The 21,372-nt window shown below is 47.6% G+C and overlaps 1 protein-coding gene and 1 pseudogene across 2 annotated transcripts; both read left to right on the forward strand.

The window, feature by feature from the left end:
* Nucleotides 1-3,652: 3,652 nt before the first annotated feature.
* On the forward strand, nucleotides 3,653-11,939 carry MAGED2 (MAGE family member D2). Of its 2 annotated transcripts, none has more exons than XM_006195343.3 (13): nucleotides 3,653-3,775; nucleotides 5,277-5,350; nucleotides 5,745-6,236; nucleotides 6,839-7,147; nucleotides 7,268-7,331; nucleotides 7,593-7,672; nucleotides 8,208-8,302; nucleotides 9,005-9,084; nucleotides 9,176-9,218; nucleotides 9,555-9,617; nucleotides 10,702-10,816; nucleotides 11,212-11,618; nucleotides 11,805-11,939. In XM_006195343.3, the coding sequence occupies exons 2-12, from the start codon at nucleotides 5,306-5,308 to the stop codon at nucleotides 11,608-11,610; spliced, it is 1,785 nt and encodes a 594-aa protein (XP_006195405.1). In that variant the 5' UTR covers nucleotides 3,653-3,775; nucleotides 5,277-5,305; the 3' UTR covers nucleotides 11,611-11,618; nucleotides 11,805-11,939. The 2 variants fall into 2 exon arrangements, with proteins under 2 accessions (XP_006195405.1, XP_014423751.1); XM_014568265.2 differs by lacking the exon at nucleotides 3,653-3,775 and adding an exon at nucleotides 4,305-4,400.
* On the forward strand, nucleotides 10,412-10,531 carry LOC116662315 (annotated as a pseudogene).
* Nucleotides 11,940-21,372: the final 9,433 nt, after the last annotated feature.

Here is a 21,372-nt window from a genome sequence, read left to right on the forward strand (position 1 = left end):
CTAACTGAAGTAAGCCAGAATGAAAAATACCAGTATGATATCATTTATATCTGGAATCTTAAAAAAAAGATAAATGAACTTATTTACAAAACAGAAACAGACTCACAGACATAGAAAACAAACTTATGGTTACCAGTGCAGAAAAGGGGTAGGAAGGGATAAATTGGGAGTTTGAGATTTGCAGATACTATTATATATAAAACAGATAATTAACAAGTTTCTTCTTTGTAGCACAAGGAACTATATTCAATATCTTGTAGTAACCTATAATAAAAAGAATATGAAAATGAATATATGTATGTATATGTATGACTGAAGTATTATGCTGTACACCAGGAATTGATACAACATTGTAACCTGACTATACTTCAGTTAAAAAAAAAAAGAATTCACAAGGAGAAGGTGGGAGGAAATCTCTCTAGTCAAATGGTAAAGATTATAAATGAGTTTGTCTTTTCTCTCCTGAAAGGGTTGTGGATTGAGATTTTACCTGAGTCCCTCGAGTCCAATATCTCCTAAGATTCTGACTCTTTATTATTTTAAAGTTACCCCAGGATCCCCAAGGCCACAACCAGGACTTAAAATATTGTGGAATTTTTAAGTGTTGGAAGTTGTGACAGAGGGGAGATGTAACAGAGGATGTTCTGTGGGGAAGAAATTGCATGAGAAAAGACTCCTAATGAGATAAGGCAGGGCACATCTGGTAATAGAGAAGTGTTTTGTTCGGTTGGAATATAGGCAGTACTCAGAAAAATAGCCAGAAAAAGTCTGGAAAACTAGTCAGAGCTAGATTTTGGGAGAGCTTTGGAATCAGGTTCAGATATTTCTTGAAAGAGTAGTCTATATTCATTGTCATAAAAACCTCACCTGCAATTCACATCTCAAGTCACTGCAATCATAAAACTGCTGCATGGCACAGACTCCCAAACAACAGTGGCTTAAATAGGCCATACATGTATTTATCTCACCTAAAAGAAATCCAGAGTTAGGCAGTCCAAAGCCGGTACAGTGGCCTTATGAAATTTTTAGAGATCCAGATTCATTTTAGTTTACTGCTCCACTAACCTTAGGGGGTGACCCTTGTCCTCATGGCCTTTATTCCAGGAAGCTATGCGTCCAGGTAAAAAATCAGATGTTCTATTATTAGGGAAGAAGAGGAGAATATATATCAGGGTAAACAATTAACGATCTGTACACAAGTGTCTGTACTGAAACTATCCTTTCCAAGGTCACCAGAGACTAGACCACTGCCTGACTGTTACACTCCCTAGACATTTTTTTTCGGGGCTATTCTTGACCTCTTGGTAGCATTCAACACTACTGACGCCTCCCTCCTTTCGAAACATTCTCTTCCCTTGGTTTTGTGACATTACTTTCTCCCCCTTTTCTCTCTCTCTCCTTGGTCACTACTTATCTGTCTCTTTCTTGGGCTCCTTTTCCTCCACGTCTGCTGTCATCACTGCTGGTCTCCAGGGCTCTTCCCTGGGCCCTGTATTTTCTAAGGTTTTACATTCTTCCCAGGTGCTCTTGCCCTTTCCCATGGATTAATAGAACCATTTATATACTGATAACTCATAGATCTGTAACCACAGCCCAGATATTTTTCCTGAGCTTCAGATATAGATTCAACTGCCTAGAGACATTTCCACTTGAATGTATCACAAGTACCTCAAAATCAATGCTCAGTTCCCTTGCGTTAGTAGTCCATATCTCAGTGAAAGGGGTTACTGTCCACATATTCGATATCTCAAATTAGATCCCCAAGAGTTCCTTTTGACACTTCCCTCCTCCTCACCCCTTTCCCTACATCCAATCATTCATAAAGTCTTGTTGCTTTTAATTTCTTTGCTATCTCCTGTATTCAATCACTTCTCACCACCTCTACTGTTACCACTCTAGGCCTAACCACAACCATTGTTTATCTGGATGACTATTCTCTCTCTCTTTCCAGGAAGACATTTAATCCATACTCCTTATGGGTTAGGCAGCAAGGTGGTGTCCTTTCTAAAACACAAATCTATGTTGTATCTAAGCCTAGAAACCTTCAATAACCCCTCAGTGCTCTCAGGATCAAGACCAAAGTCTTTATCTTGGCATTCAAGGCTTGCCATGATTTAAAAGGGATAAGTATTTGGAGTACTAGAACTGGAACAAAGGAGGGGCTGTGTTTGTGCAAAATAAAACCCTGTGGATGCGGGAGAGAACTTAGGAGGCAAGTAAGTGGTGACCTGAAGTCACAAACTTGGAGGAAGCAACAATTCAGAGAAAGAGAAAAAAGTCAGAACAGAAGCCAACTTTGATATCTGGAAAGTGTGTGTGTGTGTGTGTGTGTGTGCGTGTGTGTGTGGTGTGTGTGTGTGTGTGTATGTCAAATTGTCCATAAAACCCAGGGCTATTCATGGTATTTTATTTGCTTAGTAAAGAAAAAGGTGACTTCATAAAGCAGAAGACTTATGACCATTCGAATTATTTTTGGATGTAGGAAGGGTATTGAATATTATTTCTATAACTCATCACTGTGTTGAATTTCATTATGATTTCTAATAATTGATTGATACTCTCAGGTTGTCCAGGTCTGCATTCATATACTCTTTAATTAATGGTAATATTGTCCACTTTCCATTTTTATACATCTGATTTTGTTCTCTTGAATGGGTTGAATTACTTATGTGAATTTATTACACGGTAAAGGTGCCATTTCAAATCAGTGGAGGAAAAGATGGATTAATTTGCACAAGTGTAGGGATTAGAGGCTATGATTTTGGAAAATAATTAGTCTCTATACAAAACAAAATTTGGAATGATCAAACATTTAAATATAAATAATAAAGCCATAAAAGTGCTTGGGAAAAAACAGGGATTATTATAATACAGGCGTGTGGAAAGTATCTCTAAGCATGAAACAGAATCCAGTAGTGACAAAGGAAAAACCTGATACATTTCACTACATCATAATTAAATCTTTTTTATAGCAAAGATTGTTATAAATAACATGAAAAATATTTGTAGTATATGCAGCACATAAGGGTGCAAGAGACATTGCTGGTGGGAATTTTATTCTATGTACTTTTTTAGAGTTAGCTGACAAGTTTTGTCTAAAAATGGAGTAATAGTAAAAAAAAATGAAACAATCTAAATGTTCATGTATCCTGAACTGGTGAAATCAATTATGGGACATTTACACAAGAAAAGACTATGGAGCTGTTAAGAGAAATGTGCACTATGGAAAGCTGTTTAGAATATATAACTGGAAAAAAAAACAGGCCACAGAACAGTAGGTATAGTGCACCACTTGGGAGAAAACTCAAATAATTAGTATATGAATAGAAATAAATCTGGAGGAATGTATATCAAAACGTTAACAGTGGTTATTTCTGGGGCATGAGATAAGGGTGGCCTTTCATTGGTATGTTACATATTTCTGCATTATTTGAATTTTCACAACAACATATTACCTTTGTAATAAGCACAAATAAAGATATAAAAATAAATATATTCAATGAATGAATCGCTTTGAGGGGGTGGTTTTGGTCTGGAATGGCTTCAGACCGAGCCTGGTACAGTGGCATAAACACGGGCTTTGGCGTCAGACAGCCCTGAGCGGGGCCCCATCGCCCCACCCCCGAGGAAGGAGAAGGGGGGTGGCAGGGGGCTGCGGAAAGGGGCTGGGCTGGGCTGGGCTGGGCTGGGCTGGCTGCAGCTCTAGTCCAGAAGGCTGAGACTTCGAGAGAGACTGAGAGAAGGCAGACGAATTCCGGACTCGCTCGAGGACAAGGTGAGGGGCGTTGAGATTGGGGTTTCCAGACAGTGGTTCCAATCCCCTCGAACCTAAAGCCGCCAGGCAGGTGGGCAATTTTTACTGCACCACTGCAGCTGGGGGAGAGGTTACCCGGAGGAGGGTGTAGGCAAAGAGATCGACCGAGAGAGTAGTAGGCTGTATGGACTGGGGAGCAGAGACTAGTGGAGGAAGAGGGACAGAAAAACCGGGAACCGGGCGTGCGTAGTGGTGGACGGGGAGTGTGAGGGGGAAGGTGAATACTGAGGGGAAGTGCAAATGCAGAGAAGAAAATAGGGGATGCTGAGAAGGGTTAAGGAATACTGGGGGAGGGAGTGCATAGGTAACATGAAGGAGGATGTAAGGAATGGGAATAGGGAATCCTGTGGGGTAAATAGGAAAGACGATGGAGAACTAGGGAGCAGGGAGCAAGGCAGAGGGAATACGGAGTAGGGGATAAGGAATGAGGAGCAGGGAGGGGGGAAGGGCAGACTGGCTGGGACGGAGGCCCCCTAGGGAGGCGGAAAGGGGCGGGACCACTTCCGGCCTGAGGGGGGAGGGCAGTCTCTGAGTTTCGGAGGGGCTCTGAGAGAGTGGACGTACTCGGGAGTTGTAGAAGTACGAGGTGAGCAGCGGGGCCCAGCTCTGGATCCGAGCCCTGTAGGGGTCGGCCCCACCCTCTGGGATCTGGAGAAATCCCGCTGTAAGGACTGGATCGTACCGGATCCATCCGGCTGGGAAGGGAGGGGACTGGACCTGGTTTAGCTGGGCCCAAGATGGAATCACTAGCTCAATACTGATTTGAGGAGGGGGTGTATTAGGGAAGGGGTGGAACCGAGATGCGCTTTGCCCCTGTTTGGAGGGGGCGTATTATGAAAAAGGGCGGGACCAGGCAGTACTGAGGACTTGGGGTGGGTGTGCGTAGGGGAGGGGCCGGGACCACCAGACGCTGCGACAATTTGAGAGGGAGGCTTGTTGGGGAGTGGGCGGGACCGAATGGTACTACGGACTTCGAGAGGGGCGTGTTGGAAAAAGGTGCTGGACTGAGTCCGTGACCATCACGCATGCGCACTGTGGATCGCTAGAAAGGGGCGTGTAAAGAAGGGCCAGTTCGGAGACAAGCCAGCTGCCAAATGCGCATGTGCACGGTGGACATCAAAGAAAGGGCTTGTGCTGGGAAAGCAGGCGGGGCTGAGATGGGCCCTGCAGCGGTTGCGCATGCGCACTGTCGACTTGCGGCTGATAGGGGGGTGCACTGGGAAAAGGGGCGGGGTCCTCAGAGCTGCCGCGCTGGCACATCTTCCTGGAAAAGGGGAGGGTGCGGCTGCAGAGAATTGAGACCTAGACGCTCTGGATTGCTGAATTGAGAACGGAGTCCTTGGGGGTGGGGGGAGGGGTTTGGGATTGGGACCTTAGGGAAGGTGAGGATCAGCCTCCCAGCAGAGCAGGAGAGAGGACGTTCCGTGGACTCTCCTCCTGACCCAGGCATTCTCTCCTTCAGGCTCAGGTCTTGCCAGGCCAACTTGAGACATGTCTGACACAAGCCAGAGTGGTACGGGTCCAACCCGCGTCCAGGTAAGTCCTCTTTCTGCGCTCTCATAGCTGCTTTTCCTCTCCAGCCCCTGCTGCTGCCCCAAATCCCTTGGCGCCTCCCCTCCTGTCCCTGACCTTCTCCACCCACTTCCCTGCTTGGGTGCCGCCCCCCTCCCCCAAGTAGAGGGAGGGAGGAGGGAAGGAAGGAGGGAGGAAGGAAGGCGGGAGAAGGAGAGAGGAAGGAAGGCGGGAGGGAGGGTAGGCCCCCATCTCCTCTGCTCAAAGGAAGGGGAGGCCTTGTTGGACAGAGGTGGTCAGAGCACACTGCAAGTAGGAGTTAGTGTAGTTCTGATAAGTGAGGCCCTGAAATTTTGGAGCCTTTTGCCTAATTGAGGGTGGAGAGAAGGTCTGTGAGCTTCCCTGCTCCCTCTTGCAGACTGAAGCTTCAGAAAAGGACAGCAGCTTGAAGACCCAGACCCTATTGACAGTGACTCAGAACTTGGAAGTCTCAGAGACACCGAAGGCCTCAAAGGCACCAGTGGTCTCAAAGGCTGTGAAGGTCTCAAATGCTGCAGGGGTCTCAAAGGCCACAGAGGTCTCAAAGGCCACAGAGGCTCAGGAGGTAACTGCCACTCAGTCCTCACCTACCACTAAGCTGACTGATACCCAGGTTCTGGCAGCTGAAAAGAAGAGTCTGGCAGCTGACACCAAGATACAGAATGCTGACCCTCAGGCTGTGACAATGCCTGCTACTGAGACCAAAAAGGTCAGCTGTGTAGCTGATACAAAGGTCAATACAAAGGCCCTGGAGACTGAGGCTTCTGCCTCTCAGGCTCCGGGAGATGAACCTGAGCCTGAGGGTGCAGCTGCCCAGGCTCAGGAGAATCAGGATACTCGGCCCAAGGTCAAGGCCAAGAAAGCCCGAAAGGTAAGATCTTTGCCCCTCTACTCCTCTCCTCTCTTAGTTGGTTCATGGCTCTGCAAACCTTTAGAAACTTCCATGAGCTAATCAAGGCTGTGGGAGACACTCAGCAAAATGTAATATAATTCCTGTCATTAGAAAGCTCACAGACTGGTGGAGACAGGAGACAGGAATATGCATAACAGCAATTTGAACGAAATGTCGTTTATATTTATATAGTAGCTACCATGTGTAAGGTCTTGAGCTAAGCACATTCACACAGGTCATCTCATTAAATCCTGAAAGTAATCCAGTTTCGTAGAGAAGGAAGCTGAGTCCCAGAGAGGTGGAGTGACTTGTCCAGGGTGGTATAAGCAGAGCCAGTGGTGGACACAGGAAGAGGAGAAGCCTCAGGCCCCACCCTTGGGTTGCTCCTGGCCTGGTGGGAAGATGAACTCCTGCTTGGAAACCAGTGAAAGACAAACCCACGACTCAACATGGCCACTGTCTAGTGAGTTAGGCTGTTACTGCAGGGGTGGGATTAGAGGGGACATCTGGAAGAGAGAAGATGAGGAAAAAGGACCATCTGTTTCATCTGGCAATGTTGTACTGCTTCTCTGTTGATGCAGGTGAAGCATCTGAATGGGGAAGAGGATGGCAGCAGTGATCAGAGTCAGGCTTCTGGAACCACAGGTGGCCGAAGGATCTCAAAGGCCCTAATGGCCTCAATGGCCCGCAGGGCTTCCAGGGGCCCCATAGCCTTTTGGGCCCGCAGGGCATCAAGGACTCGGTTGGCTGCCTGGGCCCGGAGAGCTTTGCTCTCTCTAAGGTCACCTAAGGCCCGGAGGGGCAAGGCTCGCCGCAGAGCCGCCAAGCTCCAGTCATCCCAAGAGCCCGAAGCACCACCACCTCGGGATGTGGCCCTTTTGCAAGGGAGGGTAAGAACTCTGTCCTCTCCACTCTGCATTATTCACAGCTTTGGCTGTCCTCTTCTCTGCCATCCTCTCAAGTCTTCTGCAAACATATTTTGAGCTTTCCATCTTTTTCTCTTCTCCTAGGCAAATGACTTGGTGAAATACCTGTTGGTGAAAGATCAGACGAAGATTCCCATCAAACGCTCAGGTAGAGTCCTCCTAACCCTTCCTTCCCCCAGCTCTGCCCTCCATTGCCCTCTCCCCTCCATGTGCTGAGAGCCTGTCTTACTCTTATGCTCTCACTTATGTCCTCCCAAGGTTCTAATTTGGCAATACTAGCATCTCTATTCATTAGCTCAGAACCTGTTTGTGCCACCCACAGCCGGGTTGGTAAAGGGTCTATAGTTTGGGTATGGGGGCCACCTGGCTTCATTTTAGCCCAGGTGCTCGCAACACTCTCCCCTTGCAGACATGCTGAAGGACATCATCAAAGAATACACTGATGTGTACCCTGAAATCATTGAACGAGCAGGCTATTCCTTGGAGAAGGTGAAGGGGCAGACCTGGGGGATGGGTGCAGTGGGGAAGCCTTGAATCAAACAGAGCTGTCCATGTCCCTTCTGGGGGGGACCACAGAGACTAACTAACCCAGCCCTGTCACTGCACAGATGGGCAGACAGTGGCCTAGGGAGGGGCATAGGCTAGCTCGAGGTCACACAGCAAGTCAGTGGTAAAGCACAGCGAGGACCCAAGCCACCCAGGTTAGTCCTGGCTGCTGTCCACTGATTGACACGTCCTGTAATGTATTTCAAGTGGTCACCTCTCCCTTCCATTGCCCAGTCTCTGTCTCCCTAGATTCCCACTAATCACAAAGATGAGGTTGATAACAATAGTACATTTGTTGCCTGTTAGCTGTGTGCCGGCCACTCAACTAAGTGCTTAATGTGCATTATCTCACTGATTTCACACACACACACACACACACACACACACGCACGCACGCACACACCTAGGTACATGGGGAGCTGTGGGATGCCCAGGAGCTGAATTTTGTGATCTCACAAGCTGTTCTCCCCATCCACAGGTATTTGGGATCCAGTTAAAGGAAATTGATAAAAATGACCACTTATACATTCTTCTCAGCACCTTAGAGCCCACTGATGCAGGCATACTGGGAACGTAAGCTGGGATAGGGCTAGGGTGGGAGGGAGGCTTCTGCTTTTGTCCATCTCTGTCCTCTTCTCTCCTCACATCCCCCTGGGGAGTCAGGAAAGACAGAGCCTAAAAAATCCCCTGTTCCAGCTCCTGAACGTAGTTGGAGCCCTACTCAGACTAGTGGTGCCTGATTATGATTGACTGAAGGGTGTAGAAGCCTGGGGCAGGGCATTCCTACTGTCAGATTTTCTGTCTCTCCAGAAGCTTCCCAGGAAAGCAGACCTGTCATTGCTTGTCTCTTCCTGTTGGCCTTGGTAGAATGGTTCTCAGGGGAGGGCTTCCTGGTATGGGTGGATCATGGCGCTTGAAGGACAGGAGCATCATTGGGGCTGTGCCTCGAGTTCTCTCAGGGCTGAGGAGTCTGGGAGAGAAAGAAGGGACTCACATTGACTGGGTGCCCAGGTCCTACCAAGTTGACAGGCATCCTTCTATCTTCTCAGCATCCCGGGGAGAGGAGGATGTGATTGTCCCATTTTATGCATAGGAGACTAGGCTCAAGAGTCTAAGTGCCTCACTCAGGGTTACATAGAGCTTGAAGCATAGACTGGGAGGAATTCTCCCATATCTGAAGAATCTGGGGGAGGCTAGCCCAGTGAGCTGGCCAGTGTGATTTTTTGCAGATGGCTGTTGGACGTAAACCTTCTCTCTGTCCCATTATTCTCCTAGGACCAAGGACTCACCAAAACTGGGTCTTCTCATGGTGCTTCTTAGCATCATCTTCATGAATGGAAATCGGTCCAGTGAGGGTGAGTGGCTGGGCTGGCAGCTGAATTGGGGGTTGTGGTTGGAATTCCACATGTTCATTTTCTGTCCCTGTTCTCTTGCCTCCCCTTGCAGCTGTCATCTGGGAGGTGCTGCGCAAGCTGGGGCTGCGCCCCGGGTATGATTGGGCTCTCTCAGCACTTGCTGTCCGTGTTGTCCTTTGGCAAGAGAGGATGGTCCCAGGATTGCATCAGCCTGGTGGTCTGGTGGAGTGGGTGGGGGTGCTGGATGGGGCAGAAGGTCCAGGGTTCTGACCTGGGTGGATGAGGAAAGGGTCCTCTCTGTCTCACTGTCTCTTGGGGTTCTGTGGAGCTTCCGTCATATGCTGGAAACCTCTTTTCTATGTTGTTGGAAATGCCTTGGCCCACATCTGGGATGTGCCACAGCCCCAACTGTATTTATGTATATATGTATGTGTGTACGTATGTATTTATTTATCTTTTTCTGCTGTCAGGATACATCACTCACTTTTTGGGGATGTGAAGAAGCTCATTACTGATGAGTTTGTCAAGCAGAAGTAAGTGTCTGTCTGGTGTTGATGTGTGCCATGCATTTTGCCTGTTTCAGAACTGAGTAATAAAGCTATGGTGCATGTGTGTGTGCTTGTGCATGTGTATATGTGTGCATATAGAGGTGCTTGCTTATTCCTGAGGTTGTGACAGAGAATAGGTGCACACATTTCCTGACCTATTTGTACTCTCACGTATGTCTTCAGAGAAATTTCAAGGCAGGGATTGTCATCACTAGCATTTGTACATGTGAGGAAACTGAGGCTCAGAGAGGTGAAATAATTTGCTCAGGATTACATAGGTAGCAAATGGAAGAGTTGTGTTTAGATTTAAATCCTGGCCCCAGTACCTTGGTTATTTTTACTATGCTTGCTCAGGCTTCATAGAAAGTAATTTCCATAAAGAAATGCCATAAATTGGATTGGTAGCTTTAGGCAGTCAGGTACTGTACTGGGGTCTTGACTTGTACATCTCATTTCATTTTCATAAATACCCTGCAGAATAGCTGCTGTTATCCCATCCCTGTTATTACTTAGGAAGCCTAGGACTCGGAGAGTGGAAGTCTGAGCATGACCCTGGCTGGTAAAGGGTCCATTCGGACCTGGAGCCCAGCCCTCCTGACTTTGTTGACCAGGACCCACCCTGTCCTTGATCCCTGGAGAATATGTGTGCACTCGCACACAAATGGTAGGGAGGATGCATGGAGTACACTGCTGTAGGTTGACAGTTTCTTTCCCTCACAGTCATTTTCTGTGGGTGACTGTCTCAGGGCTCAGCCAGGCCATGGATGAACCCCTTTGATGGGCTGTGCTCAGAGCAGGGGGCATGAAGAAATGGTTTACAACAAACCCAACAAGAATCTGGGTCATTGTGACCAGGAGCACGAACTCATGGCCTTCCTGTGAACAAACCCCATACACATGTCCCCCTGCACCTCCATCTGATTGCTGAGCAGGACCAGTGAGACAGGGCTCAATATTGGAAGACAAGCTGCAGTATTCAGCAGGGGAGTTTGCCATCTGAAGCCTGTCCAGTCCATGCATGAGTGGACTCTGAGTGGTCTTATAAAGTCTTTGAACCTCTCTTTTCAAGGTACCTGGACTATGCCAGAGTCCCTAATAGCAATCCCCCTGAGTATGAGTTCTTCTGGGGCCTGCGCTCCTACTATGAGACCAGCAAGATGAAAGTCCTCAAGTTTGCCTGCAAGGTAATTAGAGAGCTGCCCAAGCTTGGCCTGTCAAGAACATGGGGTGCCACTGGGTGGGATAGGCCGTGTGCAGAGCAGCCTGCAGCTCATACACGAACATTCAGAAGCCCGTATGAATGTGCCAATACATTATCTGAATTGTTTAATCTTTACAACTAATATGTCATTACCTTACTGCAGATGAGAAAACTCAGGCTCAGAGAGGTTGTTAGGTGACATGTCCAACGTCACAGAGAGAGTAAGTGTCAGAGCAGGGATGGAATATTAGATGCATAATTACTAGTAGTATTTATTGTATTATTACTACTGTATACAGCATGTAGCATGGTGCCTAGCATACAGTAGGTGCTCAGTACTCAGACTGCCCCTTCAGATGGTTGTTATTCTCGTTTCAGGTACAAAAGAAGGATCCCAAGGAATGGGCAGCTCAGTACCGAGAGGCAATGGAAGCAGATATGAAGGCTGCGGCTGAGGCTGCAGCTGAAGCCAAGGCAAGGGCTGAGATTAGAGCTCGAATGGGCATTGGGCTCGGCTCTGAGAATGCTGCTGGGCCCTGCAACTGGGATGAAGCTGACATCGGACCCTGGGCCAAAGCCCGGATCCAGGCGGGAGCCGAAGCTAAAGCCAAAGCCCAGGAGAGTGGTGGTGCCAGCGCTGGTGCCAGTGCTGGCAGCAGCTTCAGCGCCAGCACCAGCCTGACTGCCACCCTCACGTTCGGGCTCTTTTCGGGCCTTGGTGGAGCTGGTGCCAGCACCAGTGGCGGCTCTGGTGCCTGTGGTTTCTCCTACAAGTGAGATTTCAGGTATCTACTTAGACTTGGGGTCAGTCGGGACTCATGGGGATTGGATGAGGAGCTGGGTGGTTATAAGAAGGCCAGGGTTAGAGGACCACATGGAGAGTATGGGAAAACACTGCTTTTGGCATTTTATTCCTTCCCTTTTAGTGGATAGCAATTGACTTTTTGATTTCCTTTTATTTGTGTTTTCAGATATTCCTACTCCCAGCAGTCTTTCTCTTCGAGCCAGGGTGCATCCTCAGAAACCTACTCAACACAGCACTCTAGGCAGCCACTATCAATCAATTGAAGTTGACACTCTACATTAAATCTATTCGCCATTTCTGAGTTTATTGCTTTTTTTGGTGGGCTGCCACATTTTGGTATCACATTTAAAAATGAATTGGGAAAGTTTTCACCTCAATCTGTGCTTAGAGGTGACACTGTTGGATTCACTGGGGCAAGATCAGCATGCCTCTCTGGAATAGGTAGGGCCCCATCTCTAGCCTACAGAGTAGGCAGGATTGCAGTGGTGTGGGGAGTTGTAGGGAGCACAGGTACGGACGACACACTTTGAAGAAGAGCCCTGAAGTTGGCAAGTCTGGAGCAGGAAAGCAGAGGAGACTGGACATCAAGTATAGGCTCTTCTTTTGAGAACCTTGGGTGAGACAAGAAGGAGAGAGGTAGGTATCTAAAGGGAGATAAAGGACAAGCAAGGGTTTTCTTTGGAAAGGAGAGAGGGGCTTGAGCATGCAGGAGCTGATAGAGAGGGAGATGTTGAAAACTGACTCATGCAGCCCAGTCCCTGAGGTGGTGGGAGGGTAAGGCCTATGAGAAGGATCTGTACAGAAAGAACTTGGAGAGGGGACTGTGGAAGGGTGTCAGGCAGTGGGGAGGCCTCTACAAGATTCAGTAATCTTGTAGGAATCAAGAGGAGTGTTAGTTTATTCCAAGGTTTTAGTTCTGTTGTTTGGTCGTGGAAGAAAGACACAAGACCAGGGGCAGTGAGTGTTTGCGTCTATATCTTCATTACTATGTCCACAGTGTCTGACACAGAGTAGGTGTACAGAATGGTGGATGAGATGGACCATGGGACCCAGGCAGGCTTGATGAGGAAGATGAGATTGTGTGACAGATTGGGAGACAGTGCAGGAGTTTGTGGACAGGAGCCTCAGTGAAGTCTACGAACAAGGCAGAATGTTAAGTGAATATACCAAGTGCCTCCTATATGTCTGGCAGTGTTCTAGGTGTCTGGGAACGCATGTTGAGAGAACTAGAAGGATGAACTGTGGACTAGTTAGATGGTCAGACAGTGGGATGATTATATTTAAGAAGATAGCAGAGAGAGCTCTGGGTGATAAGGTCCAAGGAATAAGTGGTTAAAGGGGGAGAAGATGCCACTTCCTGGAGATGAGTGTTCAATGGCTTGGAAAGACAGAGTATTGGTTAGGTCATCCATTTGGACAGTGAAATCACCCAGGATGGTGCCAGGTGTTGGGGTAGAGAGAAGCACTGTGAGTTGGGTGCCAAAGTCCCCTTGTGTAGTTGAAGGTGTAGCTCCACTGCCCATTAAGGCATGGGGCCCTCAGGCAATCAGAGATCTACCTTCGCCATGTTTGGGGGAATATTTCCCTGGACGTTTCTTTCTAGGAATCCCTCACCATCTAATCCCCACATTACCAGACCCCCTAATCTGGGACAGTCTTAAGGACAATGGGGCCTTAGTAATAGCTGCATCTCCCTGTAGAGTCTATAAGCAATAAAGGAACATGGTTTATTGCTTAGGGAACAGGATCTAAACAAGAAAAAGCTGCATCAAGAGCAAGGCAGTTTCTTGCCTGTGGCCATGAATCAAGACCTACTTTAGCTGCTGAGGTGTTCTTCACTGGATGCAAAGATTTTTCCATTAATTCCATAGGCCATGGTCTCCTCAGGGGCTGGGTAGTACCTGGGAGAGGTCACAGGCAGATTAGGCCTAGGAAGGACTCTCTAGTGGGTGGGTACCATGTCCGGGGCCCCTTCAGATTCCCAGGTTATATCCATCTAAAAATGGGATGGATACGGGATGATGGGGAGGGGTAGCAGGGAACCTGGGGACTGATTCTAATAGTTCAAAGTGCTTGGTAGAAAGAAGGGTGAATCATAGTCATGAAGAGCTCTGCCCTTCCGATTTAACTTTCCTTTTGCAGACCACTGGGCTTGCAGGGCTCCCCACCTCTTTTCCTTTCCTACAAGGCCTAGAATTGGTTAGGACAAGTGATGGGTTTATCCTCACTACTCAGATGTAAGGACTGAAGACGTGGAGCGAGGAAGAGATCAAGTCTGGTCCCAGGCAAGTGGGGAATGTCCAGAGCCAGGAAGAGGGAGTGACAGAAGGAATGGGGACAGACTCTGGTGCATGTTTTTGCCATCTTTATCAGATTGGAGACCACTGCTGTGGTGAATGAACTCCCATAATTTTCAGTATGTCATTGATAAAATTCCAAATAATTGTAGAACACATCATGTATCTTCCCTTGTTAGGAGTGGAAAGAGCCCCTAGAGCACTTTTTCCACCTGTTTTTTATTATCACCATTTTAAATTATTACCTAGAAAGAAGCCTTTTTAAACATTTTTGTTCTAATTGCATCCTCCCTTGTGAAATTTGAATACCACAGATATACTGTATATCTATATAACTATGTGTATTTATGCATTATACATAAAAAGAGTTTCGATACAGGATTTATAGTGACTAACTTGAGTGTTTATGTTAAAAGTTAGTTTAACAATTTAAAAAGCCATTAACATTTAACTTTATAACTATTTGCTGAGCAACTTTAAATGTAACTTATTTACATTGTAATGTATCAAATTACATATGTAAATTAGCAATTTATATAGTTGTGATGATAATAGTGATGTAATCAAAATTTTAAAACATTAATCAAAACTAATTTTTTCTGCAAAAGTAAAACAAATGAAAATTTAAATTAACTTCATAAAAATTATTTTTAGTGGACTTAACTTTCAAGTGTTGCCTGGTATGAGAAAATAACTAGATGCTAGATACTCATTCAGGTGTCATCAACATTTTTTCTTTTCAGTACTTGACATAATTAATGATCGATTGAATGACTTCTGTAGAATTAAATAGAAGCCATTTTTATTTAATTCTCAAAGCCCAAATAACACACAGAGGCACTGAAGGTTAAACATTAAAGCAGTCAGTGGCAGCCAGTAGGCACGTGCAGGTCACTTCTCACGATATGACTGCAAGAATGAGCAACAGATTAGAAGTCTTTCCATCATAGCCTCCTATTTGCCATGATTTTGTAGTGCTGATCTTACATTGTGTATCTTCCTCATTGCTGCTCAGGTGAAACCCAAGAAAACCCAGTAACGGAAATTAAATACTAAAGAGTAAGGTTCGTCTGGTAGGGTTGAGCTTTAGAGGGCCACAAACAATTGTAACTTTTCTGAATTTTTTTAAATGATTTTTGTCCCTCAATGACCAGTTTTCACTCCCTTGAGGATGATTACCCACCACCCCATCTGCCCTTAGCCCTGCATTGAGAATAAAAACCCTACAGTAACATTTCACCTGGGCCTAATAAGATAGAATGAATGCTGGATAGCCAGGGTGGGTGTGGGGGAAGGAAGAAAGAGAGAAAGAAAAAGGGGAGAAAGGAGAGAGGGTGGGAGGGAGGAAAGAAGTAAGGAAAAAAAGAAAAGAGATAAAGGGAGGAAGGGAGGAAAAGAAAAAAACAAATACCTATTAGAGACCATTTGTGAGAACAAAATGTGTAACAAACTTCCTCAAACTTAAACTTACAAAAATGCCTTGGTCCAACATAATGCTACTAAGCCATACATAATAGCCATTCACCCCTACAAGAGAGGTCACCCTAAATCTTATCAGCTACCATCCCCAGATCCAGGTCCAGGAATTTGGGGGTAGTAGACTTTCCTCTCCCACCTACCTTGCAATCCCTTCTAGATATGCTGCAGGCTATGAACTAGATTGTACATTGAATACCATTCTACAGTGGGGTGAAGATGAAGAAAGAGGATGGAAATAAAACACACACACACACACACACACACACACACACACACACACACACATGCCCTTTCTCTCTTTTGAATCCATGTGCACCCCTTGTCTTTAACAAGCACCTTAGCTGTTTATGGTTATTTGCTTGGTAGTGTGAGACCCTTGGTGGTCCTGCATGTGTATGGCTACTGTATTTTTGGATAATCTTTATCACTGGATACGATGTGGATTAAAGTACTACGGGGATTTCCTGGGACTCATATATACAGAAGGTAGAGTATTCTCTGCTCCATTGGGTCCAGCAATCCTGAGCATGCCTCGTAGGACTAAGTTGTGCATTATGTTCCTAAGAGACCCTAGAGGTTGCCTCCACAGTGATTGTGTGGAATTTGAGCTCTTGGAGGCCCAACCTGAATTGGCTTGCTGTAATCTGCATCGAACTTTTGCCACTGGACACGGCAATGCTAGAGTCATGCAGTGAATCTCCAGGGTTCCAGACATGCTCTTCCCTGCCCCCACTGTATAGCAGACTCCCTATTTCCACTTGATAGTTAGGATGATTCATCCCAACCACATAGTAAATACCCTTTTTGCCTATTGGCTCAATGTCATGAGGTGCTCCAAATGGCCAGGTGGAAGTCCCAACTTCCTGTGAATCAAATTTTTGCGAGAGTTTCACTAAGTGAACTGATGAGAGGTATCACTCTCATTTTCACCCTTTGATTCCTAGATCCATGTGTTCTGTTTATGGGAGAAGGAACATCACATATTGGTTGTTGATTCAAAGAAACACTGAATTTTGTAGGATGGCCTTCAGACCTCACAAAATGTTGTTTCCTGTCATCATAACTAAATCTTCCATAAACCATCCCATCCTCTACAAGGACTGTTGCTTATGGGAGATGGTGTATGTGATGAGAACAGGGAAGTCCCTCATTGTTAGACTTGTCTTAACTCTCACTGTGAAATGTGTTCTTTGACCAGGAAAAAAATATATTGTTTGGAATTTTTTAATGATGTGCAAAGTGCATAAAGTAATTAGAATATCCAAAGATGATGGTGCTGATAAAAGAACCAGGGAAGGCAATTCCATTCCATTATATATGATTATTCCAGTAAGGATAAATTGATACCTGCTCCCTGATGGAAGAGGTCCAATGTAGCCCTTCTGTCATCCAAGGACTCGTCAGTCTCCCCAGGAAATGGTGATATATTAAGATTTCTGCTGTTGAGAAATTGGGGACTCTACAGTGTTGACAGTGAAATCAACCTACAAGAAAGGTAAAATCCATGGTGAACTCCTGCAGAACATCCATCCCTTCTACTGCTGCAGTTTTGTTCATTGACTCATCAAACAAGCACTGAGATGTTTGGAGAAAGAGGTTGACAGATTTTCACAGACTGAATCATCATGCTCCTTTTTGTAAGCATTCACATGAGACACAAATATTCTCACACTCAGCCCATTCTGAGAGATCCGTTCACTTACTCCTCATATATATGTAGCAAAGCATTTAGACTGCTCTCTAAGTATTTTGCTGCATTATTGTTACTGCTATCAGTTCTCCAATCCAGTTCCTTCCCAGTCTCTGACCATCTGACCAGACTGTTAGTATTGATCAGTGCCCCGGCCAGGTCACTTTCTGGATGAAGGCATCAACCAGGAGCACATCTCTGAGTTTTGCCTCGTTGGAAGATTTCCCTTCCTTACTTCCCATCAGGGTCACACCTCAGTGGGGCTGTTAACTCCCAGTTAGTTCCTAGTTATCATGCAGTGTCAACTGCAAACCATGCTCCTGGGTTTTTTCTTCTTCAGTTAGCTGGTTATTGGGAACTTGCCACAAGGACCTAGGTGTGAGCTGAGGGACAGCAAGCAATGTGGCAGGAGTAGGGACCATGGGAGTGGCGCCACCTGTGACTCGTTTGTGCTTTCAGGACCTGCTCCAGACTGACTTTGTTTATACCACTGCTGTTTGGGGATGGACCGCTGTTACTGCCCAACTTTATGCCTTGGCGGATCAGCTGCACCGAGCCCAGAATGGGCAGCTCAGTTTGCATGGTCACTTGGGGTCCATAGTTAGGTGTTCAAACTCTACCAGGGCTAGTTATTTAACATTGTTAAATTAATCATCAGGTGACAAGAGCTGTTTCTCAAAAGGAGGGTAATTATTTGACAAAGAGCATGGCTTATGCTCCAAAACTCCAGAGACCTGTGCTTTAATTCTCCAGTTGGAGCTTGTTGGAAGCTCCAAACAGCATCTCAATCTGTCACAGATGCTCAGCCAACTCAGTCAACTCACTCAGACATTTACTTGTTCACTCAACAAACATCTAGTAGTGACTACGGTGTTCATGGCCCTGTACTAGGTACTGGGGTGTCCTGTTCTCAAGACACGGCCAGTCCAGTGAGGAACACAGTGACAGCACCAAGAGGCACCACTAAGGGCTGTGGGAGCCCAGATGAGCAAGTGATTCCCTCTTCTGTGTATAGGCATTAATCATAGATAGTGTGTGAGGAACATCTGCACAAATGCACAGATACAGACGCACATCTTTATGTACAAATATAGGCATTGTGTCCACACACTCTAATTATGGATTGTGAGTCAGCAGTCAGTGTGCTCTGGTGGAAGGAACCCTTGACTGGGAGACAGGTGATGGGCGTTAGATGGCCTCAGATCCCTTACAGGGTCCCTGTGTGTCCCAGGACATGTTCCTGGCCCTCTCTGGCCTCATATCTCCTGCCTGTAACAGGCGAGCAGCGTTAACTCGCCCAGCCTGGTCTCTGTGAGTGTCACATTAGAACGTGGACGAGGAGAACCCAGAGTGCTCCCTGGCATACAGTATGTGAAAACTACTGTGCTTGACTGTGGGTGACAGTTGGTGGGAAAGTGCTTGGTAAACCACACTCACAGTGCCCATGAGTGTGAAGTTTCGAGCCAGGCGTGTGCAGGTACATGAACCAGTCCCAATCAAGAGACCTCTGGCTGCAGATGTTGCCACGGGCTAGGGTGGCTCCTCCAGTGGCCTCTGACTCTGCTCTGAGGAGTGAGAGAAGCAAGAATCAGAGGTCAGGGTCCACCTTGAGGACCCCACCTGTCAGTCCGAGGGTAACAGAAAGGGAGCCAGGAGGACCGGGCCTTCTGGTGCGATGCCCGGGACGCTGCCACCTCTGCAGTGGGGGAGGCTGAGAGGCAAGCAGGAAGGTCTGGTTTTCAGTCCTGGCTCTGTTTACTAAACATGTGACCTGGGGCCCCTCTGTTCCTGTCTGGGCCTCAGCTTCCTCTTCCATAAATCGGTGATGGTAAGGCCCACCCCCACAGAGCTGTTGTGAAGATTAAACAAGGTCACAAACATGGAAGCAGATGGGGCCATGACTGTGCAGAGGTGTCCAATAAAAGAGAGCCCTCCCTCCCCACTGCACCTCATTTCCCACTTGTCCCACCCCAAGCCATCCTCCCAGCAAGACCAATACCTGTGCTAACAGGCCCAGGCACAGGGCCAAACACTGGGGAAAACGTATCTGTTTAGCCAGCACCCATAATGTGCAGGTCACTATTCTCGGCTGGAAAGAAGACACTCACTCTGTGAGGGTCAGACATGGGCCAGAACTGGGAGAGATGGAGCCCAGGGCATGGTGACCTGCCTGGGAGGGCAGGAGGGGCCAGGGGAGGGCTTCCTGGACCAGACCGTGGAGGGGGAGATGGGCCCTGAAAGGGGTGGGGGAGGGAGGGCAGGAAAGAAGTGGTAAGTGATGGGGGACAAGTGCTGACCCTGTGATGACCAGCAGCGGGGGTTTGGGAGTGAAGCATCAGCCCTGAGTAAGAAGGAGAAGATGGATTCAAGCGTGGGGCACTTCAGGGCAGCTGTCTGTGCCAGTGATGGTCACCAGCTGACAGAGGGGACAGAGGGCAGCCTCGGTGGGGGAAACTGTGCAAGTTATGGCACAGAGTTGTGCAAAGATGAGGGGACCAGTCAGGCAGGGGCGAGGGTGCTCATCGCAGTGGGGCTGGAGGGGCAGTCGGATCTGGGAAGGCCTGAGTGTCAGGACCAGGCTCTCAGAGTTGCGGATGCTGTCGGCACATGGGAGCCATTCAAGGATGGGTCAAGACTGAGTGGCTGATGGTGTGAAAGAGCAGGAGTGACCAGAACCTGCTTTTACCCTCTCATTGTGTCTCCCCAACCTTAGGACCCGGACAGTGGCCACCCCACCCACCCACGGCCCACCTGGACCGCTCAGCCAATGCCTGTGGGTGCACAGGGCCCTCCCTACCTGCTTGCCCTGAGCTGAGAGGCCAGAGTCACCTCTGAGGTTGAGTTCACTCTCACTGTGCCAGCATATGTAGACGGAGCGGGGTGTGACGTGGATGTTCATGAGATAGTAGACTGTGCGGCTCTGGATGTGGTCCTGCAGTTGGTTACCAATGTAGCGTGTGCCCATGTCGAAGATCTTGATGTAGGCAGGGGCCGGGCTGGCCCAAGCAGGAGCAAGGGCAGCTCAGGGTCTGATGGAGGGGGGCTCTTTTTGCTGCTCCCCATTTGCTCCCCTAGACTCGCTCTCCACCCATGTCCATCCCACTGTGTGCTCAGGAGACTGACTTAGTTCACTGCATCTCTGGGCTCCCTTGTTCTACCAGCAAAAGGTACTGGCACAAGATGGAGGGTGGTCAGAGGGAGAGTTTGCAATTATTTATTCCCACATCTTCCTACCCACTGGATTGTGCTTTGGCTTTGCCTAAATTCTCCTAACCACAGCCATAAGCTCCTGTGGGCAGCCCCTCTTCCATGTGGTTATAAGCCTTGTCACTTTTTTACAAGTGCTCCCTCCTCTTGGCCCTTCAGTTCTTGGGGAGGGAATGGCTTTCAGCTGATGCAGTCCTTGGGTATCTGAACATCCCTTGCGGGTTCCCCTAACCCTGCCCACACCTCTGAAAATTGTCTTCACTAATATATCTTCAGTTTACCCACTGAGTGTGCCATCTGTTTTTTGACAGCATTCTGAGTGACGAAGAGAGAGAATGTGAGTGAAAAGGGGAAGGAGTGAACGTGTGAGTAAAGGAAAGAGTGAGTGAATGTAATGTGAGTAAATGCGTGAAAGAATCAGTAACTAAGTGTGAATGAGTGAGTGACTGAATGAGCTGATCAGGAACCTTTTCCTATTTGTTCCCCTACGGGATGCAGAAGCCACGTGGCTTTCCTCAGGAGTCACCGCTGAGAGTGGACGGGCAGTGGGAGGACACTGGGAGGTGCAGCCTGCCCTAGAGGATGTTGTCTCAGGCCCTGCAGGCCAGGCAGCTGTCCTGGCTGCCAGCCTTGCTTCAAACGCCATCTCCAGGTGTTTGAAGGCCACACTGACTACATCAGAATCGCTATATGAGCTGTCAGAATACAGATTCCTGGACACCACCCTCCCGGAGTCTGCTTCAGGGGGGTGGGGAGGGGGCCCAGGAATCTGTTTTGAACCAACTTGCAGGGGAACTTCATGTCCAGCCAGATTGGAAAACCACTGATGTGGCCTACATGCCTCTTCTGAGAGATGAGCAGACGTCACCCATATCACGCGGCCAGTCTCACCAAACTGGCTTCGGAAGACCTACTGAATCTGACCCTGCTGACCCAGAGAGACAGAGTGGAGCAGCCAGAAGAGAGACACAGATACAGACCTGGGTTCAAATCCTAAGCTGGGGCAGCAGGAAAATCACTCACTGGCTCGGCTTCACTTTTCCCATCTGCGCAATGGGGCC

Source organism: Camelus ferus, chromosome X, assembly GCF_009834535.1.
Source record: "Camelus ferus isolate YT-003-E chromosome X, BCGSAC_Cfer_1.0, whole genome shotgun sequence".
In the NCBI taxonomy this organism is placed as follows: Eukaryota; Metazoa; Chordata; class Mammalia; order Artiodactyla; family Camelidae; genus Camelus; species Camelus ferus.

Excerpts from the sequence above, each read along its gene's own strand:
- MAGED2 (XM_006195343.3), top strand. The coding sequence starts at position 5,306 with ATGTCTGACACAAGCCAGAGTGGTACGGGTCCAACCCGCGTCCAG. Across the intron at positions 7,673-8,207 it reads CAGGCTATTCCTTGGAGAAG|GTATTTGGGATCCAGTTAAA; the intron begins GTGAAGGGGCAG and ends CCCCATCCACAG. Across the intron at positions 9,618-10,701 it reads GATGAGTTTGTCAAGCAGAA|GTACCTGGACTATGCCAGAG; the intron begins GTAAGTGTCTGT and ends TCTCTTTTCAAG.